The 24,755-nt window shown below is 43.6% G+C and overlaps 1 protein-coding gene and 1 pseudogene across 8 annotated transcripts in view; both read right to left on the bottom strand.

The window, feature by feature from the left end:
* Nucleotides 1–23,019, bottom strand: part of NRG2 (neuregulin 2) — a 162,112-nt gene extending 139,093 nt beyond the window's left edge. For 4 of the 8 annotated variants that reach the window (XM_016166339.2, XM_016166343.2, XM_016166342.2 and 1 more), the window contains exon 1: nucleotides 21,966–22,824. In XM_016166339.2, coding sequence (XP_016021825.2) covers nucleotides 21,966–22,680 — 715 coding nt within the window. In that variant the 5' untranslated portion in view covers nucleotides 22,681–22,824. Of the gene's footprint in view, nucleotides 1–21,965; nucleotides 22,911–22,957 lie in introns of those variants that run through there. The other 4 variants (XM_016166345.2, XM_016166344.2, XM_016166346.2 and 1 more) reach the window with 2 other exon arrangements.
* Nucleotides 18,558–18,676, bottom strand: LOC118606064 (annotated as a pseudogene).
* Nucleotides 23,020–24,755: the final 1,736 nt, after the last annotated feature.

Genomic DNA, 24,755 nt, shown 5'->3' with positions numbered 1-24,755 from the left:
CTGCCACACCCTCAAGTCAGGAAGGAAGCAGTCAGCCTCCTGACACAAGAGTCCTGCTTGCAACTGGAGAACATATAGGCTGTTGCCTGTAGGAGAGGCAGGAAGGGGGTGGTGCAGAAGGAGAGCTGGTGCCAACCTGAAAGTCAGGCAGGAGAAGTGGGAACTCTGCTACTATATTCTATGACCTTGGGTAAGTGATTTCACTATCTGGGCCTTCGTTTCCTCAAATTTAAAACTAAAAATTTGGGGAGCATTTGAGATCTTGCTCCCCGGCATATGTAGTCAGTTTGGCTTGAGTCAACGCTTATGAAAATTCAGAAATAAAATGAAAATAAAAATTAAGTTTTGAACCAGATAACCTAATTATATGATTCTCATAAAATGGAACTATTATTGACTTCTCTAACTTGACAGTTTGGGAAAACAGCATTGTCTGCATATACCATCCAGCCAATTCATCTTAACCCGCTCCTCTCTAGTTCAGCTGCCATTCATTCACAAAAATAAACAATCCTGGTACCAACTCTGTGCCAGGCACTGTGCTAGGACTGTGAATAATGAGAGACACAGTCTCTGCCCGCCAGGAGCTGTGGTCTAGCAGGGAGATAGATATCCAACATCACATGATTTTTCAGTTACTACCATGAATAAGTACAACAGAGATGTGGAAAAGATAGTGGTACTGCGTGAGCGGAGATGACATTGGTGGAGTCAACCGTGCAGGGCCTTGCAGGCCATGAGAAGGATGTGCTCTCGATATATGCCAAAGTTAACAAAAGGGGTTGGAGCAGAGGAGGGGTGGCAGAGTGAAATGTGATTGTATGTGTTTTTAAAAGCTCTCTATGAGGACAATAAACCAAAAGGATCACAGTCAATATGAAAAGGCAAGTAATGAAGCAGCTACAATGAAGCAGGTGAAAGATGATTAGTATTTGACATGGATGATATGAATGGAAAAACAGATAAATTCAAGAGAAATTTAGGAGGTGAACATGATAAGATGTGGGGGATGAATAAGAAAGAAGAAAGTACCAAAGTACAAACTTAAGTGGTTAAATCAGGGAAGACCATTCAAGGACCAAGTTTGGAAAGGGGGTGATATTATTGGCTCAGTTTGGGACATAATGAGTTTGAGATAGCTGCGAGATATCAAGTAGAAAAAATAAATAAGAAGGTGAACATATAAATCTGGAGTTCAAAGGTCTCCAACAAAAGAACTGAAGACATGAATTTGGAAGTCTTCATAAACCCAGTAATGAAGCCATGAAAACTGCACACAGAGAGTTTGCAGGAGAAATCAGAGAATCTAGGATGGAGACTTGATGAACTTGCACATTTAAAAATTGAGTAGAGAGGAAAGAGCTGAAAAACAGCAAATGTGAAGGAATGACCAGATAGGTAGGAGGAAAACTAAGGGAGTGATATAATGGCCACCAAGGAAACAACACATTTCAAGTCAGGATTAGTTCGTAGTATCAAAGTGCTGAGAGATGATAATCAGATGGGGAATGAAACATGTCCTTTAGGTTTAGAGACGTGGAATTCACTTAGAGCAATTTTGATGGAGTAGAAATTGGGTGTGAGAGGAGAGGTCATGAAAAAGAGATAAGGTATTTAGACTCTTCTTTCAAGAAGTTTGGTTAGGAATACAGAGAAATATCAATGGTCATTTAAGATGGGAGAGATTGAGCATGGTGTAAATGGATAGAAAGGATTTAGTAGAGAGAAAGACAGAGAAGGGAAAGTTGGGAGAAAGCAAAGTTGACCATATCAAGCTCCAGAAAAGGTGGGAAGTGATGGAGTACAGGGTGGAACTGGAGGAATGGCCTCAGACAATAAGGGACAGGCCCTCCGGGTATCAGAAGGGAGGAGGAGAGGATGAATGAGTAGGAAGGTGAGTTTATACTTGTCTCTTCAAACACAAAGTCATAAAGTCAGCTCTGCTATTGTTTTCCAGAGAAAACCTCAAAATCTATAGGCTTACTTGTTCTTGGTGAGCAGTATAGACCCAAGGAAGCAAACAACCTCTATGGGCCCCATCTTGACACCTAATATAAATGATGTTCCTTCCTCTGCCCCAATCCTGAGTCAGAAAAAGGCCAAATGGGAGCTGCTTCAAGCCCAGTTGTCCACAAAAGATGGGAGAGGATCTCTGGGAGACAGCCCAGGCATAATCAGGTCAAATCTGGGAAAATGACTAAAAACGGCAATAAAATAGAAGAGAAGTCACCAAGTGCCAGAATGCAAACAAGAGATCAGATGGGTATGTTAGGAGAGGAAAAGGCCCCCCTCCATCTTGCGGTAACTTTGGAAGAGGGCAGAGGCTGCCCAGCTAAGGTGCTTCCCACGTCACTGTCCAGGTGCCTGAGCTATAGGCCCCTGTAGGCTGGAATCTGGATAGTTTATCCAGTTCACTGTCTCATAGCCAGAACTATGACTCTCGGGCCAGAATTCAATCAGCATTTCTTAGGCCAACATGCAGAAACTGCACTAGGACACAAAGATTCAAGAGGACAAGTACTTACAAAGGTCACAGGAAGCAGAAGACCATTAATACAGAAGCCAAAACACAAATCCCAGGTCAGCACTTGACCCTTGTAGGTCCAAACCAGCACTCCCCCAATCTAGGTCCTGATTCTGTTCGCTCTCTTCCCAACCCTTTGAGGTACTCCTCACGTGGACCACAGAGAGGATACTCATTTACAGTGTCAGTGCCTCTAATAAAAGCTCATCCCTGGGGAGGAAATCCACAGAAAAGCTTAATTCCAAATAAAGAACTATAGAAGGAGCCTATTTAGAATGCAGCCTCCTAGGTCCCTGTCATCCAGAGTCCCCCAAACACTGGGGAAGATAGAAGAACAGGCAGGGAACTACCAGGAGGTGATAACTGACACTTAGCAGGCTGCCTATAATAAGCAAATGACATAAGAGAAATAAACACAGTTTTGGGGTGAGGTACTGCAAACACTGCCCTAGCAGACCCAGGGGCTCCAGGGAGTCATGCTGGGCTAGAAACCCGGTTATTTCTAGGACACCAAGCAGCATCTGACCTGAATCAGGAGGCTCTAGAAGCAGGGGCCAGAGGGCCAATCAGAGTCTGAGAAACATAGCCCCGCTCCAGCCAAGGGCCTTGATCACTGGGCCACTCTCAGAGTTAAGCAGAGGGAAAAAAAAAACACAGAATTCCTCAAAAAGCCCCATCCAAAGGCTCTTTAAATCTCTGAGTCTTCACATTAGCCAGGAGGGGATGCCTGTATAATCAGTAAGAGCAAGTAATCCCCCTTATCATTCTCTTTGTTTTCAAACTAGCTCTGCCTAGAAAGCCTGGTTTCAGAAGAACTCCTTCACTTACAAGGAGGGTGGTCTGCTTAGAACTCACCTGATTTTTCAGAGCCTCAGGTTCCCAGGCATAACACTGGGAAGGGAAGGCCCACCTTCCATGTTTGTTGTGAGAATCAAATGAAGTCATGTCTGTTAAAGGACATGCTCAATAAATGTCAGGGCCTCTTTCTTATCCTGTTTTAACTGAGGGTTTACACTCATAACTAAAAGTTCTTGGTCTATGTTCCCTGAACCTGCGGCAGAGGAAAAGAGGGGAGTGGCTCAGATCTCCTTGCCATTCAATTCAAAAAGTAGAAAGTCCACACAGGAATCAGTACTAAGAATTTGAAGTTGAATCTGAAGAGTTTTCAAAGGTAAAAGAAAACAGGAACAGAACTCATCCCAAAGAGGAGCTTCATGGAGAGCATACAGGTTGGCCTATCACTTGGAGGGGTTTATGTTAGGGGTTTACAGGACAGAGATGAAAGACCCAGCTCCTCACCTTCTAACACCCCAGGACTCAAGACAGTCAAACCCAGGGTAACATACCAAAGTGTATCTTGTCCTCTTTAGTAGAAAGCAGAAAATAAGAACAAAAATGTCATTTGAGTTTTTTTTTTTTTTTTAATCAACAGGCAGAGTATGTCTCAAGATCAGGACACATATGTTCAAACCGAACTATTGCTTCCAGAGACATGAGCAATGAGAAAGGATGAGCCTGAGACACGGCAAGATGCTCAAAGTTAGACTGAATTCTACAATTGCTGAGGCAGTGAAATACCCTCCATGCATTTTAGCAATTCATGTAGAAAAAGAAAGTTTACACATGTAGTCCACCTGACTCCAAGAAAAGTTAGCTGATTCCATCATGCCTCCTGTGCCATCAAGTGTAAGGCACGGCAACTTCAGAGACGTTGATGTATGGGGTGAAGGGAAGTGCATCACCAAGCCAATGAAATAGAATACATTTCATTGGCCTGAGGAAATATTCTATGCTCTGTCTCAAATTCCCGCTTGGTGGCCTTGCCCTTTAAGCCCTTGGTAGAGGGACTGTAAAGAAGTTATGCAAAAGGCACTCTCAGAGCAATAATCTTTAAGAGTAAGTAAACTGGTTAGTAGTTATAATAATAACAGCACAGTCTGACACAGCACTTTGCAATCTCCAAGTACTTTCACAGACATCATTTCCTCTAAGACTCACAATATCCCTGTTGGCAAGAAAAGCAAATATCATTAGCCCTATTTTTCAGTTAAGGAAACATGCTTGCAAAGGTCAGTTGTCCCAAGGTCACAGAGCTAGTAAGTGGCAAATTGGAGTTTAAACCAACATCTCTCTCCTAGGACTGTCTGTTTTATGAGACAGAGTCTAGGACCATCCCAGCATGTCCACTGAAGAAGTCCAAGAGTAATGCCTGGCCTCTGTATTTTTAAGTTCTGTCTTTATTTAACACTTTCTTAAGAATGATCTTTAAAGGCCTATAGAGGCATGGCATACTAGAATGGACCATGCTTTGCTATCCTCTGGTAGTCACTGCCCATAACCTACCAGAGAGTAATCTCAACCACTTAAGTTTCATACCACCTGGGGAGCTCACGATTCCCCGAAATATCGTCTCTGTACCCATAAAATAAGTATGGCTTTGTATTTTGTGAATTCCTTCTTGAGTCCAGGCAGAAGGGTCCTAAGAATTCCTGTCTACATCTACTTAGGGAACAAGGATAATGAGAACTTCACTTAACCCAGGTGGCCAGGAGACCCCGAAGAGCAAAGGCAGAGAGCCAGAAATGATCTCCCAGTGTAGGAAAAGAACAACCACATCCCACAGGCCAACAGGCCTCATTTTAAGAAATATTCGGGCTCCTCCCAAAGTAAGAATAGCCTACATATCTACATGTATAAAAACAAGAAGGCTCCATCCTCAGCCCTCAGCTCTTCCCTCCTGCAGTCCCCTGCTCTTCCAGCATCAGCTATCCCCTCCTCATTTGTAGGTCATGGACTTGCAATTCTACCTTTCCAGTCTGATTCTCTCATGTAGGCTACAGCCCTTTATCAAGGGAGCCCCAGCCTTCTCCCTTACTGCTCCTCCAATTCATATGCTGCAGCCTAACTAAACTACCTCCCATCCTTCTTTAGGTCAAGAATGTACTGAGCTAGGTACTGTGCTAGTTCCAAAATCTGTTTTGAACTTTCTTTCTTCCATGATTTTATTCAAGCTTTTCTCTCTACCAGGAATGACCTTTCCCTCCTACCAACTACCAAAGTCCAACTTGACCCATCTATCAAGGCCCATCTATAATTAATTCCATTTCCTTTTCCTTGGAGTCTTTTCTGATATATCTAACTATATTCGTATTTGTTCTTTCCTCTTCTTTATGTGCTACCCTCTCTTGTAGCATAAAAATTAGTACCTTAACCACAATTTAATGATCTGCCATTCCCTCACCAGAACTTCACAAGCTCTTCGATGATACATGCACGTTGTATTTATTTTTACATTTCCTGCTAAGAGATCTGCCCAAAGGAAGCACCAAAAAATAATTGATCACTTACTCTCTACTATCTTTTCCACTTGGGTGTCTCAGCAACAAGAGAAAGCCTAACACTAAAGTGCCTGAGTTCTGCCATTTACTTTTGCTTCATGACCCTGGGCAAATTATTAAACTTCTCTATGCTTGCAGTTTCCCCACTGTAATAAAGAGGAGAATAACTATTTATTTCATATGGTTATTATGAAAACTAAGTTAACATTTATAAAGTGGTTAGTAAATTGCCAAGTACATTATAAGTGTCACAAAAGTATTTAAGTAAATAAAATCATTGCCAAACTCATCATTTTCTTCCTTAAAATTACTTTTCCTCACAACTTCTTTTTTGCTAATGGCACTATTATTTTATCTAGCTGTCCAAGATTGAACATTGACCCCTTTCTCTCCTTCAGCTCATCACCAAGTCTCACAGATTCTAGATTCTGTGTATTTTACCTGACTTTTCCCCTAGTATCCATGGCTTTGAGGACTTTATAACTCCCTCCTTAATCTCCCAAACATGTACCCCTCCCCAACTCCAGTCTACTCTGAATTGTGTGAATTGTGCGTACAAAGTATTTGCAAACATTCCTCTTTTTATATCATATCTCTGCACCAGTACCTACAATGGCACCCTATCATCCCCAGAACCCAGTCCAAACTCCTTTGTCTATCTCTGGAGACCCTTTATAATCTGGTCCTGCCCTACTTTCCTAATCTTATCTCCCCTATATCTTTACTCCAACCACACTAAACTCTTCCGTGGTCCTGTAAAGACATCTTGCTTGTCTCTACTCTGCTCATATTGTTCTTTTAGCCTAGAAGCCTTCCCCTTATCTTCCTAAATCCCCCAAACCTATTCATTGTTCCAGATTGACCTCCAGTCCTAACTCTGACCTGAAAAATTTCAGCCCTAATTGATCTTCCCTAGCTCTGTAGTCTCTAGTCTATTTTCCTTTTTGCAATTATTACATATACCTTTTGCTTTATGTTGCTTGCTCTTGATTAATGTTAATCTGATAACCCCAACTAGACTGTCAACCTCTCAAGAGTAAGGCACAGGACTACTAGACCTTCTTGCACCCTTCAAAGAAAACAACAATGAAAAAGCTAAAAAATGTATCTATTAGCTAATATTTGATGATAAACTTGCCTCTCCCTTTCTTTGGAAGGCAGGGAGTGGATGAGAACAAGGCTGCATACCCATCTAGCTGATCCTATATGCTGTGTTCACAGATGGTGTGGCAGTCCTACTTGGGGAATTAGCTATAGCCAAAAAGTCTGCTCTCTGTTGACAAACGCCAGCAATCACTGTAATCTAGGCTGCCATATGGTTCACCCAGGCCTGTAGCAAAATCAGTTTCTCAGGGATATGGAGAGACCAAGCAGGCCAACTCTCCTAACTACGGAATGGAGGGATTTCACCTTGAGCTTGTCCTTCCAAAACAGTAAGGCACAGAGGCTCCAAGGACAAACCAAAGGTCAAATAGATGCCAAACATACATCCCCCGAGGCTCTTCTCAACTGAATCTCCCCCTCTCCTAGAATCTAGTGACATGGGCCCAATAAGTCCCCTCTTTCAAGACTCTCGAGACTTCTCTAGAGGAATTCACAGCTGGGCAAGGGCAGAGAAAAGAGGTTACACCACCCTCACTGTCTGGAGAGAGCTGCCCAAAGGCATAGTTTAATTTCTGTTTTCATAGCATCTGGTTCCGAGGGCCATTAACAGAGTAAAACAATTTTGTCACTGAGCCAGTTGTCCTAATTTAGGAGGCACACCCCCCATTTTTTGATCAACTATTCATCATTTTCCCCATTCTCCCTCCTTTATGGATTTCAAAGACAGGAAGAGGTCAGGCCTCCATCATCTTCCTAAATTGCCCCAACCCCTCCCATCCAATTATCACAATCACAGACTCTGGGAGCTGCTCGGGTTTGATACTCAAAATGGAATACAGGGGAAGTCCAGCTTCAAGAAAGAAATTCAGCATTCCAGACATCCAGATTTCCCCTCAGCCTAGGATTTTGGTAAAAATTTCAGATAATAACTATAAACCCATGCAGGCTCTATTCTGATGCCATGCCACTTACCTCACTGGCTTGAAATACTCCATCCCAGTTCTCGCAGCTCAGAAAGAAACCACCATTTGTCAGCTCGAAAAAAGCCCAGGGTATAAGTACAGCTTGCACAAGATCATACAGAAAGCAGTGGACAGAGACTAGACTCAGTGAGGCTGATTTCCAAGAAGGAGTCTCATCACTTAAAAACAAAACAAAACAAAACAACAACAAGAAAACCTGACTAAGCTTAACAGTCTCTTCTTCCTCAACTAAGGACACAGCCTAAATTTTCCTCCTGGCCACCTAAAAGAATCTCCTGTCACTTCTGACTGCCTGACTCAGATTGTAATTCTGCCATTCATTTGACACCAATCACTCTGTCTACCTACACCCTAAGGCCCTAATATCTCCCACCCCTTTGTAGCAAAGCAGAAAGCTCTAAGTATCTAGAGGGCCCTGGTTAAATCGCTTGTGACAAATAAGCCTTCACTTCTTAACTTGGGCTGCTTTTGAACCCAGATCTCCTGGCTATGCTCCTTGGCTATGGCACATGTAGGTATCCTAGAGTCACAGAGGAAAAGAAATCACTTTTTCACTCTTTTTTTCCTCAACTAAGATTTATTAAGCTCCTATTAAATGCCAAGTACCGTGAAGGTGATAGTGATACAGCGATATACAAAACAGCCAAATTCTCCTATCTCTGAATAATATTTTCAAGGTGGTTCCCAAGAGGCTAATAAAACACAGAATCCAATCTGCACACAAGAGATTTGGTTTGGATTATTATAAACATCAGCAACAATATAGTAAAGAGTCCAATGCAGCATATTTTAACTAAACCAATCCCCCATTTTCACCTAAAGTGGCTGCCTTGATTTACCACTTTCATATCTCTACCAACATATTACATACCTAGGCCAGTCTCCTCCCATCGACTAGATTTTTATTCCCAATTGCCAGTTTTAATCCAAGGTAAAATTCATTCTCTTTTCAAGTCACCAAGCAGTTGTTACACATCTAAATTATGTAAAGCACAAGTAAAAATATATGTAAAAATAAAATAAAATAAAATAAAATGAAATGAAATACACACTTTGCTCCAGTTTCATCCTTCATTCGAGAAGCTCACAGTCTGGAGGGCCATACACACATACCCTCTTTCCTCATCCAACAATGCTAAATGATAGAATAATCCATTCTGATAACAGAAGAGCTATGAACTGCTACAGGGGATGCCGTGATTCATTCGGACTGAGGGGACTGGAAAAAGCTTTTAGAACTGAGATGTGAGCTGAGCCTTGGAGGATGAGGAAACCAGCAACTGACTGAGAAAGAAAAGAAAAGCATACTAAGCCAAGAAGACAGAATGCACAGAAGCACTATGGAAGAAAAATGTAAAATGTATTCAAAAATTTCAAAATGGTACATTTTGGCTATAGCAAAAAGTGTGGAAGAGTGGGCTAAGGGCTTAAAGACAGGCAGGGATCGAACTGTGGAAGGCCTTGCATGCCATGTGAAGGAGTTTTCACTCTATTCTACAGACAATAAGAAGCTATGGAAGACTTCTGGGGTGGGGAGAGATAATTACTTTGTTCTAGAAAGCTAATTCTAACAATAGACTATAGATGGAAGACAACAGAGACTCTGAAAAACAGGGAATTTCACCAGTAGCTACTATAGCAGTCTAAGTGAGATTTAAGTACCCAGCTAGAGCATTATGAATGAAAGCATTAGATTGAGGAGGTTTTGCTGTAGTAAAAACTGTCATGACTTGATAGTGTCCTACATACAAGGGATGAAGATGAGAAAGAACCAAAAATGATTTTGCAGTTTCTAATGCTTGGAAGACTAGATAGATGTTGTTATCTAAGATGGTGTCCTAGGCAGAATAGACTATGGTAAGGAGAAGATAAAGAGCTCAGTCAGAGACATTTGGTTTGTATCCTTTGTTAAGACCTCAGAAAGATCAAAGGCAATGCCTCAAAGAATCTTTGAGACAGACAAAAGGCCCTTTAAGGATCCTAAGGAGGTGCCTCCCAGGTCCCTCTCATTAAATAATGCAGATTCCAGGAATCTGGAGGGTGTTGTCCCACACCCCTTCACAGGGAGCCCAAGGTAGAGAAGAGCTTATTTTGATAAGATTTGAGTGTGCTGCTTTTGTCCAAGGTAATAAACCCTGATAAGATTCATAGGCAAACCACACATTTTTGAAAAGAAGTATACTAGCAGGAACACTACCAGTTTAGACCAAAAGGATCAAGCAGTACAAAATGAAAAGAAGACTTTGAAGCAGGAGCTGCGTGTATTATATATAGTTTTTATTTTCTATATATTATGATGTATTGACATCTTAAAAAAATCCTTTCTGGCTGGGCAGAGACTCCCCCTTAGGGCTAGCCAATTCTTAGAGACAACAAAGGACTCAACCAGGAGCATGTCTTTGATATGCAAACTAACCAATCCAGAGCCACACCTCCTCTAATCTGCCCCTTAATCATCCGAGGACAGGGTATCAGGCCACCAGGGACCACCTCTATAGTTTAGAGCCCACCAAAATTATTCAAACGAGCCAATCCTAATTTGTCACCCTGCCCTGCTTTGCCTTCCCCAAGGAAACCCCAATAAAGACTATGACCTAATGCTTTCCCTCTTTTCTGTCTTCTACCACCTGATCAGAATCTGGCACTTCTCCTGTGACTCTATGCAGCATGCAGTGACCCCTTCTGCAGGACCTGTGAGTAAACTTGTTTGTATATTTGTTTTTGATCCTCTCCTGTGTCTCCTCTTGTGGCCACACCTGACTGACCATAACCTGAAAGAACACAAAACACTGGGAAAACTACTTAGCTGCAAACACAGGCTGCATTTTATGAAAAAGGAAGAATTCACAGGGCAAAAGCAGGAGTCTATAGGGTAGAACCAAGAACAGCAGAGAATCATTCCCAGGCAGTAAGACGGAGACTGTTCACGTGCCAGGCTGGATTTCAGAACTGCTACAGACTAGTGACTGCTAGCTCCCCTCTTTCTAAATGGGCACATATACCCCAGGAAGCAGACTAATGAGACATGACAACTAAAGGTGATGTGGGATTCTAGACTGGATCCTGGACTAAGGAAAGGCCATTAGTAAGACAAATGGCAAGGTCTATACATTAGTTTAATAGTATAGCATCGATACCATTAATTTCTTGGCTTTGATCATTCTACATGGTTGTATAATTTGGCGAACCTGGGCAAAGGAGAGTCTTTGTATTATTTTTGCAACTTTCTTGTAAGTCTAAATTTATTTCAAAATTTAAGGTAAGTAAAATAAAAATAAAATCATTTAAAAATGTTTATTACCAGTTTTTTAAAAGGGGCATCTATAGCAGTTACCCTATGTCTATTTCAGCATCGGGGCCGGAGGCAGGTAACTCATCTCTTTGGTTCACGTCTTAGGTCAAGAGAAACAGCGCACTCGAGTTGCTCTACTACTCAAGGCCTCATGTGTACACCTAAACCCCATTTAGATAAGGACACCCCGTGGCTCCTGAGCCTGAGCCAGCCATAATACATGAGACTTTTTGAGGAAGGAGGATCTTGGGTAAGGATAAGTATATTTTTCATGTATGAGAAAAATAAATAATTTCTGACCAGAGGGCAGACTGTAATGGTTTCAAAACATGTCTACCAATTCTTTGACCATCTTTCCACCAAGACGTGAAGTTTAATTCTGCTCCCATTGAGCCCGCTCAGGCTTTAGTAACTCTCTTCTAACAAACAGAATGTGGTGGAAGTGACACTAGTGACTTTTAAGGCTGGATCGTTTAAGGCAATATAGCTTTGGCCTGGCCCTCTCCTGGGATGGACCTTGCCACCATAGTGTGAGAAAACTCAGGCAAGGTCCCTGGCCCTCAGCCCCAGCTAAGCTCCTGGAGGAGAACCAGCCAGCATCGACTGGTAGACATGTCAAAGAGGAAATGCAGAAACGACCCAGTCTCAGTTACTGTCTGACTGCTCGGCCACCACCTGACTGAAAATACATGAAAGATGCTAAACCTCCTAGTTGAGCCCAGTCAATCTCTAGAACTGTGGAGATAATAACTAATAATTGTTGCTTTTGAAGCCACTGCATTTGTTTTGCAGCCATAGATAACTAAAACAATATGCCACAGGCAGTTAGAAACTGGGACTCAAAAGATTAAGGGAATTTTTCCAAGTTCACATAGCTAGGAAGGAGCAGAGTCAGGATTTTCATAATAGAATCCACATCCATTTTCTTTCCACCAACAACGACATTACAATAACAGTAATTGCAGCTACTGTGTTGAATGTTTCCTACAAGCGGGCGCTGTTCTAAGCACTTTACGTGGAGTGACTCACGGAATCCGTATCACAGTGATATGAGGTGGGTGTTATTATCAGCCCCATTTTACAGTTGGGGAACCTGAGGCACAAACTGGTTAATTAATTTGCCCAAGGTTATAGAGCTAATAAGTCATAGAGTCAAGATTCATCCTTCCAAGTTGGCTCCAGAGCATGCAGCCTTAACTACTATGCTATGTAGAGTTGACACTTCAAAACATATTACATAAATTGAGAAGAGAAGCAAGGACAATCCCTTAGGAACTGTACTTTTTACAAGGCAGGGATGAATGATCTTCAAAGGAAGGGGGAAGAGAAAGAAGGAGCACCACATCTACCTACAGCAGGATCCATAGACCAGCTTCAATCTTTAAGGGTGACCAGATCAACTGCAAGCCAGCCATGAGACCTCCTCCCTGAAACCTACAGCTGTCAGTAACAAACTCTTCCAAGGAAAGGAATCTTTGAACCATAGAACAGAGAGTAAGGTCTGCTAGATTACCCTGAGTCATGTGGACAGAGCAGCACTACTGCCCTTTTGTATTCTTCCTCTTACAATGACACACTCATCCCTACCCTGGAAGGATTAGGCTGTTATTTAACTTTAGAGAGGAGAAAAGTAATCTCTTGTATTTACTTTAAAAAGATATGGTTCACGACATTGGCCCAATGAAGACCGTCAAACTCATCGAGACCCTTTATCAATTTGATGCTTTCTTTTAGACACAGCTCCCAACACTCAAGTTTCAAGCGACCCCTCCATAGAACTAATCTAGAACTGGTGTCTTTAACTCTTCCTCTGTACAGCAAGCTCTGGGTCTATGGCAGACCATTTATCAGAGGTCCCGAGGCCATGACACCACGCAGGAGAAGCACAGGCTCCACATTGTGTGTGGGCAATGGTAGAAGCTGGGGTAAAACCAGCAGAGGTAAAAACAGTATTCCCAAGGGAACCAGTCTCAGCTTCAGCTCCCATTTGCCCTCCATTAGCTGAATGCATACCACGCACAGTGGGAACCTACTCAGATAATTTACATAATGAGCGACTAAGACAGCACACTCCCTCACAATCTGGGGCCACCCATGTGCCTCCCTTCAGCCTACAAATTAGATTCTTCCCCAGCAGCGATGAGTTTCTCTTGGAGGTGGTGCTGTCTTGCTTTGCCCAGACTATGATACTACCTGGCTCCACATCCTAGTATCCTCTCAGTACCTGTCTGAATCACCTGGGCTGAGCCCCAGAGGTGCCATCTGAAAAGGATTACTGTCAGTACCTGAGGCCAAGAAGATTTAACGTACGTGTCACTAAGAGGCTAGTGAATGTTATGGGCCTTTTTGGAAAAAGCATTCCCTTTTGAAAATGAGATCTGAAAGTATGGGAGAGGCCTTCTTGGAAACAAAACAAAACAACCATTCTGTCCAAAGGAACTGGACCTGAGAGAAATTTAGCCGGATTTGTCAGATGTGGTTCCATTCTCATAGATAACTCTCCCAGGCCTTGTTACTACCTTCCCATCAAACCTAAAGTCCAAGGAAGTGTTGGAAACTTTGAACTAGAAATTTCTGGAAACAATTCTCGTTCTTGGGAATGGGGGCTGAGGAATGGCTGTTACATTTATGACACAAGCAAGTACAATGGCAGACCTAAGTAGGAAGGGGGGAGCATGGTGGGATAAGGTAGAAGAGGTGGAGCCCAGGTAAGAGGGTGTCAGAAATAAAACCCATAAGAATAGACTATGAAAAGGAAACAAAGAGTAGGAGCTCCCTAGGAGCTCTTAGCTAAAAGAGAGCCCCCTTACCCCCACCCAATACTTCTGTCAAGCAGACATGGCAGAAAATGCCTCATCTCAAGGAAATAGTGGAAGAATGGATATGCCAAAAGAGAGGCATGAAGGAATATTTGGTTCCCACTCCCTACACTTTTGGGGAAATAAAAAAGATCTAAGAACCAGTACTGGCCCCCAGAAGCCCCTAAGCTGCTTACTAGACAAAAATATACAAGCACTACTAATTTGAGACCTCAGCTTGCTACAAAAGACACCTGGTCAAACCTTTTACCTCCTAAGCTATTAAGCTTGACACATGAACAGGCCAGAGTAACAGAACCTAAGTGGACATTCCAGTGAGATACAAAAAGCTCAAGTGGCAAGTGAAACTAGAGAATTTTGCAGAATGCCAACTAACTAAGACAGAAAGGAAACACAAGCCAAATATTGACACGCATGAGGAAAACCATCTAGGGATAATTCTAAAACGTGAGAAGAGAGAATTACTTGCCAGAAAATGAAGATAAGGACTATCAAGAAAAATAAATCTGAACTGAAACATAACTGAGAAGCAAAATTCTGTCCATTATCAAAATGTCTGAAGATGCTTTCCATGGTTGGTCTGTCCCTTAGCCTGGGCTGTCATTTGAGGAACCTTGAAATTTGTCTAGGACATAAGTGGTCAGTAGAGAAAGTGAAAGGGCTCACTCACTTCCTTCTTTCTTGGCAATAGCCATTAATCAACAATTTATTTAACTATATTTTAAATTACTGCCCCCAAAGATCTTACAAGCAGGTGAAGGAGATAAGATACTGACCCCACAAAAGACAATTAACAATGCATGGCATTAAGTGGTTAAGGGTCAGATAAGTGATACAGTCCATAAATACTAACACTCCAAGAATAAGAAAAAATGAGGAATAGTTGCCCATTTCTCCTTCATCCTGGTTATTTCGTGTACTACAAACATATCCCTCTACTACTGAGAATGCTGCTCTCTGCATGGAATCAATTTAATCAATCAATTTCATCTCTCTCTATCTCTAAACGACCCCACTTCATCTATCTCTATTAAAATCCCATCTCAAACTACTTCAAGAAATTTCTTTACTCCTCTAACCAGATATAATCTTCCCTTCATGACTTTTCTCGTCCTCCCAAAAGCACTATGTTGCTATATCTTATGGTATTCATCATATTCTGGATTGAATGACTGTTCTTTGTACTGCTAGATTGTAAGCTCCTTGATGACAAGGACTATATCCGACGCAACTTCCCTAAGTTTCCTAGTTCTTGACACAGAGCATATATTCAAATATTGGCTGAAGCAAACATTTGAAAGATAAAATTGAAAGAAAGCTTTTTTAGTAGTACCACCTTTGGGAATCCAAATTGCATCCCTGTCACAATCGAACTGATGATGTTCTGACTTTCCTATAGGCTGGACCAGGTATTTAGCCACGTGGTGAACTTCCTCTCATTCAGTTCTAAGGAATGTTAGTTCAGCTTGGCTTCTGTTAGTTGGACCAAGATCAAGATCAAGACCAAGTAAAACATCCCAGCCTAAAGGACAAAGACAGATCCTCAGTCTGTATAAACAGATCAAGGAGGGAAAGAGGAGGGGAAAGCCAATGTCCTCAGTACAGGGCAGGAAATCTGTGAAGGAAAAAGAGAATCATTTAGGATTCTGTTTCTGAAGAGAAAATAAAAAGTAAGCTGAACATCACATCTTGGGGGGGGTATGTATGTTGCTGGTAGAATACAGAAACCCCTAGGATACTTATGCCTCAGCTACTCTGGAAACATCTGCAAGGGTAAACAAAATGTTAACCACCTCCAGCCCCACCCCAGGAGGCAAGTAGCACAATCAGGTCCAGAGCAGAAGGACAGAGAAGAGCTAACAGGCTCTGTCCCAGAGAAGGTCCCTGGAGAGACTATTTGGATTTCACTTCATGTACAAAGCAGGAAGGGGACGTTACTTAGAAAGGAGCTTGTATGCCACACTCTGCCAGCAGCAACTAGCCAGAGAAAGAAGGCCCCTTAAGTTAACCTCATTTCGTAATTAACAAAAACATCACCGCTGATTAGCAGCAAGTGATTTCAGTTAGTGTGAATCTGTCCTCTGACTCCAGGTTGGCAAAAGCTTCCCAGCTCTTAGCCTGGGTACAGCATGTCCTCTTTGATGTCATCCTAATGCCTTTTAATCACCTTCCTGGTTTGCTGCAGTTGCTAAGTCCTCCATGGAGCTCTAGCTCACCAAGATTCATCTGTGTGCACTGTTGTATTTAAAGGACTCTACTTCCATTTCACATGAGAGACATTTTTTCAAACTTGTCACAATTTAACACTTTCGTCAGTCAATTCATCCACTTTCCCCAGTTTTCTAAAGAGTTCCCTATATGACCTCCTGAAATTCATAAACTGGATGTATTTTATGTACAAATTCCAATCAGTAAAATGGGAGAAGAGAGTTAATTTACTAGAAATAAGACAAAAGTCTTCATTTCACATACACCCAACCAAACTCGAAATTTTGGGGGGGAATTTCTTTGACCTTTGGTATAAATTATAGTAACAGCACTTTAGACCTTGAAAAGAAAAACCCATGAACAAGTGGTTGAAAACTGCACAAGCAAGACTTCACCAATACTGATATGATCCTTCCTTTTCCAATCAATGTTCACAACTGCCACATGCCACTAAGCCAACAAGATTTAGAGAGTGAAGAAGTCCCACTGTTTAGATCTGCGTATTTGCTTTTCCCAGACTTATCCAAATGGCAATTCCCTGATCCTCTGACATTTTAACAGTGTTTAACACTGTGTTCAAATCAGTTACTTTAAACACAGTACTTCAAACTAGTATCCAAGGGGCCCATTCCCCCTGAAATGGACCAGCTGTACAGGAATATGGTCAAAATCAACCTCTTCATCAGCAACTGGGGGCTTTGGCTTCTGGATGAAAATCAAAGCAATCATGCACTGTGGAGTTTTCTCTTTCCATATATAAATCCCTGTGATTTACTGCGTGGATGCTCTTGTGACATCAGCGAGAGTGTGAAATAGTAGGAACTGCTATATGGGCAGAACTGCAGCCCCTAGAGCTCAAAGACAAACCTTTGGATCTCTCCTTTGAGCATCCCAATTAAGATTCACTCACTAAATTCATTGTCATGGAAAATGTCTAAATGGTAAAATATCTGAGAAGTAGGTTGGTATTTTCACTCCTGACCTTAGGGGTTATATTTGTGAGGTAAGGTCCTGATTAGGCTAGATTAAAAATTATATGTATTACTTGAGAAGAATTTACCATAAAATTAGCTTAATGTCAAAATTAACATTTTCTGTCTGTTAAGAAAAAATATATATATGAGACTACTTTGAAAAACATTTTGCTTTTAGAGAAATATATATTTCAAGGATATGTTATTTTACAATCGCCCTAAGAGCTGGGTAGCTGAGGACAGGGGTGAGAGGGATTCTTTTCACCTTATAGTCTTATGTACTTTCTGAATTTTGGGCCGTATAAATGTGTTACATCTTCAAAAATATAAGTAAAATTTTATAAAGAAAAAAACTAACTTGATGTATTTGCTATTAAGAAATAAACTTAAAATGCCCTTGAAAATAAAACCCGGTAAAGAGGATTGGGACCAAGAGCAAGTTAGTCACCTAGTTAGTTAATATACCACTCTTTGTAGCTTCCAAACTATTTGTTAATTCAAACTGATAGTTGTCTTATTGTTGTTTAAACCTGTGGTTTGGGGGAGTGGTAATCTATCTTCTAAAAAAAGAGGGTCTTTCTTCTTCAGCAAGACTTTTCTTCTCCACTGCTCAAATCCCATTAACGCCAATCAGCGCAATGATTAAGCACTTTGGGGTTTAGTACTCCAGCTGATAACGACTCCTTCCGAAGAAAGGTTCCCACAGCACAGGTAAAGGCTATCATCAAACTCAGCTTTTCAGCAGCACAGGACTTTGTGTCACAGATCTAGAGTTAAGATTGTTTTAGTATTAATCTGGAGGCTTTTTTTAAAACTTCACTTGACTTTATCCATTCAAAAGACACTTAGGAGAGTCTCACTATGAGCCAGGTACAGCATTGAACACTGGGGGCGAGTGAGGAGATACAAGATCTCAAAGATAAGACGTGGTTCCTGCCCCCCAAGAATCTCAACCGGCTGAGGAAAGCACCCACTGAAAGAAATAATGACATTATGATGGTAATTCTGCCCCTAAATCTATAACCAAACTTTGCCCTCACCACAAGGACTGGTCAGTTTCTAATCTAGTTTCACTTTCCCATCTTCAAGCTGCAGCACAGCTGGGTTTCCAGCTGGCTGGGGAAGGAAAGAATCTTTAAATAAACAGCATTTTTAAAATACGCAGTCGCTTTTGCTATACTGAATTTTGTGAACACCTTTCTCTGCTGTGTGAATCTAGGTGCCACATTAATTAAAAACGATCCTAACGAATGTGAAGTCCCTCAGGAATATACCTTTTTCTGTCTTTATTTTTTATTCTTCTTATTATTTTTAACACCTACAGCATCTGGTATTCCTAGTTGGTCTCCCATCCAAGTACTAACCAGGCGCGACCCCGCTTAGCTTCCAAGATCAGACAGAATCAGGTGTATTCAGGGTGGTATGGCCGTAGACTATCTTTTTGGTCTTTAAAAATCAAGTACACTATACTTTGGAAGAAAACTTCAAATCAGGAAGTTCCCCCCCAAAAATGAATGAATGACCTTTCTTTTTTTTAAATGCTATCTACTGTGTCTATTCAATAATATAACAGCTTAAAATCATATACATATATTCATATATACCTATAAATACATATATATTCAATACATATGTGTATATATAAGGATATACATATGTGTGTGTGTGTGTGTGTGTGTGTGTGTATGAAAGCAACAAGATAGGGTGTGGTTATACCAAAACATATGCAACCATTGTTAAAAATGCAGGACTATTGGCAGAACAGGATGCTTTTATGCCATTGTACAGAGTTGCTAATCTCTGACAATACTTTCCATTTTTCCTCTCCTTTCTACAGAAGGCACAGAAAACCCATCCATTTATGCAATCTTCTTAGAAATGCAAAGATTTTACTTAACTCTTTACCACCAGAGGTGGTCATTTTGGTTGAATAATGCAGATGAGGTCTATGAAAATGCCCCTCTGGCAGGCAACACTATTCCAGAACTTCACAGGCTTCGAGTCAACATTTCACAGCTACCGTGAAATTAGCCATTTATGAGGACCTTTTAGAAGGGGTCCAGTATGACCCTTTTGCGTTGATGCTACTGAGGAATGTGCCAACTTTTAAGCACAATATATTCCTCTATACGGTAAGTTGTCTCAAAGTCCTGGCCCACCAAACACAACTTTCTAGATCATCTCCTAAGAACCACACCTTTGAGAACCAGACACACTCAAAGCTGAAACTGGCTAAACAAAGTAACAATTCAGCCACAGTTGCTCAATATAACTGCCATGATGACAGTTTCCAAGTGCCAGTTTCCCTATTTTGCAATGGGCAAATCTGCTCCAAGGAGAAACGGTTCCCAATGATCATGTAGCCCAGAGGGCTTTCTTTGGAGATAGAAAACAGAAAATGAGTTTGTTAGTTATTTCCTGCTGAACACAAGGAAGGTGTTGTGGTTAGGATGATTTTGTTTCCTTATTTAATATACCATTACCAGTGCATGTTTTTCTTTAACCACACAGAAGAAAACAAGAAAATGCAGTTTATGTTCTTCTGTCATATTATCACCAGTTCTACGAGTCTCTCCTTGCAAACATGTCTTTTAATTTCTGTTCCCCTTACATAAACTGTAAAACTGACATATATCTATGTACTATCAATTCAAAGCAAATATTTTTATGTTCTAAATGTTTACTTCCATACCAGTGCTGCTCCTTGATAATCTGTGATGTGGAGGGCCTTCTCTTTAGTAGTGATTGCAGTCCTAAATTTATCTTTTTGAGAGCTATACTATACATGCTATTTTAATCATATGAGGTGACCATAGCCTAAAAGCAGACTATATTTCTGACCCCCCAATTTTTCATAATCTCCACATTCAACAATTAAAGTCTTAAAGGCTCACTAAGGCAAACAAGGTGTAATTGATGGAAAGGGGGGAGCTGGGAGCAGAGGAGCCAATTACTCTATGGGGTTATCTGACAATGACCATCTGGTCTCAGTAGACAGACTAGGGATTACGTGGCAATGTGCTCTGTGCATATTCAGGAGCAACTCACCAAAATCCAAAACAGAAGCTGTCCTTGGACAAGGTTCAATAAATGGTTTTACTATCTATTTCCTACTGCACGATACAGTTCCACAGCTCCCCAAGGGATCTCAGATAAAATACTTAGCAGAATAAATAATTAGAAATTCTTAACTGGTCTCAACTTGTCATCATAAAACATTTCAGAGCATAAAACCAACGCTGAAGAACAGTCAACAATATTCCTCAGAACAATGTCAGAGAGAGAAACTGCTGTTATTACCAAACGTTTCTCACTTCTTGAGACACTGCAAGATTCTTTTGATTAAAGTGAGCACAATCAAACATAATGCCTAGATACACTCCCACCACTAAGCTAAAATTTGTCTCTTGAAGGACAGGGTGGTAGTAGGGAGGGGGGAGTAGGGAAGCTTCCAAAAGTCAAAGGCATTGATTTAGAAAGATGAAGGCAGCAAAACTTCCTGAGCTGTTCTACATTCTTTGCTACTCAATGCCTCCTTGCACTACCCAGAATACCAAGTTCTATGACAGCCCAGGACATCTATTACAATTCAGTGATTACACAGCTCAGAGTCACACCACAAGCACCAAATTCGGCCTTAGTTGGGACAAAATGAAACACCAGTATGAATAAGCACAAGACAAGCTTAACAAATACTCCAATCTGAGGACAATTTGGCTTGAAATGCCTGCCATAGAAGTAACTACTGGATTCGGGGACAAGAAGAAAAAGCTCTGAAACTGACATTTCTTTGACTTTTGACAAGAGAGACCTCCATTCCCAGCTGCATAGATTTACAGATTTTGGTGTTTTGTATCTCATCACCTGCATTCCTGTGCAGCACCCAACATCATGAAGATAAGAAATGCAGGCAACACATCCTTCCAGTAATATGTCAGAGCTGAACTTACAGCAGTCAGCAGAAGTTACTTTATTTCATCGTCATCACCATCAACAGACCGAGTAAGATCTTCCAGAAACAGCCCAGAGAGGTGTCTGCTCACTAGTCCCGGAGGTTAAGAGAGACTGTACTACCCACTACGCAGGCAATCACGATTAAGAAAATCACGATGGAGAAAAAACCTGAGCCACATGGAGAACGGAAAACAGTAGCAGAAAAAGTCCAACTCTGCCTGCGCCAGCGGTGTGGATGAGCAGAGCCGGGAGCCCAGGAGAGGAAGGAGGGGGCGGGGGCCATCATTCTCTAGGAGAACTTGTAAGCGGAGGCCTTCATATCCTGGGAGTCTGTCCAGCTGTTCCTGCAGACCCTGCCAGCCTGGGCAAGGCAGGCCCGTGGGAGCAGAGCGGGCAAGGCCTCGAGGGTCACTCCTGACTCACTGAGCCTCGGGCCAGCACCACCCCGACCTCGCTGTTTTTCCTGCCGCTACTGGGCTATGATGGCAGCTTTCCAGCCCCACATGCCATATATCAGCCGCAGATCCCTGCTGGCACAGGCCAGAGCCTCCCCCTGCCTCCCATCCCTGGCACACTTTGAGCCTGATCCTCCTTCCCAACCTCAACCCCCTCACCCACCCGTGCCAGGCGCCCTGCCCAGGGGCGGCTCCACCCCCAGAGGCCGGGCGATGCCAGGCCTGGGCACCTGCAGCACCTCCCCTCCCCGCCCCCATTTTCCACCACCCCGCCCCTCCCCCCCTTTCCCCAGCAGAGGGAGGGGGCGACTCACCGCAGTCAGTGCACAGGATCTTGCCCACCTCTTTCTTGAGGTTTTTGCCGTTGGTGTCGAGGGGGGCAAAGGCCGTCTTAAAGACTAAGGGCTGCTCCGTGGGCTCCAGGAAAAAGATGTAGCGCTGGTTCCTTTCGAGCGGCGCACAGGAGCCCACGCTGATCACCTGCTCGCGCTGCAGCCCCCCGCTCCGGAGCGGCCACTTGTCCAGCACCTTCACCAGCGCCACCCGACCGGAGGCGGGCGGCTCGCGGGTGCTGTTGGCACTGGAGCCGCCGGCTGGGGCCAGTCCCTGTACCTTGCCCTCCACCACCACGGGTGCCTTGTAAGCCTGGTCCTGCACCGACTTGAGGCTAGGCGAGTAGCAGGCAAGCGACACACCGAAGAGCAGCATGGAGAAGCCGGGGGCCGGGTCGCGCCTCATGCCGCCGGCAGCTGCGGCTCGAGAGCGGGCGGCGGCTCTCGGGGCTGCGGGGCTGCGGGGCTGCGGCTGTTGCGGCGGCCGCGGCTCTGGGGGCGCAGCGGGACGAGAGATGCTGCTGTAGCTGCTGCTGCTGCTCCTGCTGCTGCTGCTGCTGCTCTTGCTGTCGCTGCTGCTGCTGCTGCTGCTGCTGCTGCTGCTGCCGCTGCTGCTGCTGCTGCTGTCGCTGTAGCTGCTGCACCGAGCCTTCTCCACTGGCGGCGGCGGCAGCGCTGAGCAGCAAACCTGCCGCATCTGGCCAGGCCATTTGGGGGGCTCCGCCGCTCCGCCGCCGCCGCCTTGGGAGGGGAAACAGAGCCTGCTGGAAAACCGGAAACAGCGTAACGTTAGCGCCTCGTAGCCCTCCACCGGCGGCCCGGGGAGGTGGCCCAGCTAGGGCAGGGGACAGGCGGCAAATGGGCCGCGATGCGCAGCGCGGAGCCGCGCAGCGCTCGCACCCTGCGCGCCAGGACCTGGAGGAGGATGCGGAGGATGGGACGCCCGCCCACTTGCTCTCTCGCGCCCCCTCTACCTCCGGACCGAGTGAGGAGCGCGGCTTCTGCAGGGGAAGCTTGGGACTGCACTGCTTTAGGGCCCAGCTTCAGGGCCCGCAGGGGCGCGAGAAGGGCCGTGCTACCCTTTGCTCTGGTGTTTTATCCGCATGACAGTGGGGCAGTGCGTGACGAGGAGGCGGAGTAGAGATAACGGATTCTCGCACTGTCCTGTGAACACGGGAGTGAGACAAGGGCGTGCCCCTGCCTTTGGCCACCACCGGCAGCAGCCACAGAGATTGTCGCTGTTGGAGGCAGAGTGGGGGAGGGGGTTGCGTGTCCAGCCTCCGCCTCCTGGCTTGTCCCTTTCTTTGCGAGGATCCTAGAAGCTGACCCTTAATTGAGCCCACGTGCTCGGCCCTGACACTGCCAGGTGAGCGCTGGAGATTCGAGCTGAGGGGAAGGATCCCAGCCGTGTCATATGGGAAAGAGTTGGGGCTACGTGGGGTCTTGTCTCAGCATTTAGGACACCTAACCAGGGGTGGTGTTTAGGAGAGGGTCCAGTCCCAAGACTCTGGGCTTTTCCCAGCCGCCAGGCGGGACCAGGTTGCAATCTCAATTTTTAAAAAGCCGCTCCTAAGGGAGGTGGGGGCTTCTTGGGAGTTAACCTGAGAGCAGAGCCTGTCAGGCCAGAAGCTTCTCCACAGGAAATGGTTTCCTTTAAAAAGTCTGGTGCTTACAAGAGGCAGGAGAGTTTGCTATATTGGAGCCAGCAACTGATTTTAAAAAGCAATTCACGACCCATTCCTCTCATATTAATAAGGATCCAGAGAGTTTTCAATACCCAGCTTACATGCTTGAAGGATGTGAATGGAGAATTTTATCCCTGACTGGGCCTGGCAGGAAACTGGCCCAAGGATATTTGCGTTAGGCTAAGACTGGTATTCTGAAAAGCAAAGAAGGAGTTAGACCTTCCCTTCTGCCTAAGAGCCACCTTAAATTTAACATACCCAAAGCCAGCAGCATTATTTCTCCCACCCCATTCCAAATTCCCTGTAATTATTAATGCACCATTTTGTGCTTGGCCCCCAATTCATTCCTATAAATCCCCTAGTCTCATCTTAGTCTCCCTCATCTAATTAATCACCAAGTCCTTTGACTTTACATTTAAAATAACTCCGATTTATCTAGCTCCTTTCCAACTCTGCAGTGAATACTCGAAGTCCAAGTACTCATCATGTCTCACCTAGACCAAAGGCTTCCAGCTGGTCTCCACACCTGCCCCATCACTCTCCTCCAGTCCTACCAACTGCCAAAGTGATCTTTCTAAAAATAAACTGTAAACATGGTTTGCCCCTGTCACTGCTCTAAGGAGTAAGGTCCAAGCTCTTTAGCATGATTCTTCATAGATTCCCTTGACCTAGCCAGCCCCATACTCTGGGCTCCAACCACCCACCCTAGCAATCCTTGGCACAGGTTTCTTGGTGTGCTTCTGCACATAATGTCTCTTATATCCAGGAAGCCTCACCTCTACATTGTCCACCTAGAAAACAATTCTTTCTCCAAGGCTCAGCTCAGCATCATACCTCATTCCTCTCTTGCATTCCCACCACCATACACATACATGATGGAATTAATCCCTTTCTCTTCTATATTACCGTGTGTCTCAGACATATTGCTGCACTGACCTATACTGTACTTCAAGCAGCTGTTAATGGAGCTGCATTAGACCCATTAGACCAGGCACCTTAATGGTGGGGGCTATGTCCTACTAGTCTTTGGATCTCTATTTGATGGGAGATCCAACACAGTGCCTGGCATAGAAGAAGGATCAGCAAA

This window comes from Rousettus aegyptiacus, unplaced genomic scaffold, assembly GCF_014176215.1.
Source record: "Rousettus aegyptiacus isolate mRouAeg1 unplaced genomic scaffold, mRouAeg1.p scaffold_m13_p_7, whole genome shotgun sequence".
Taxonomy (NCBI): Eukaryota; Metazoa; Chordata; class Mammalia; order Chiroptera; family Pteropodidae; genus Rousettus; species Rousettus aegyptiacus.
This window is presented reverse-complemented; position numbering and strand designations above follow the sequence as displayed.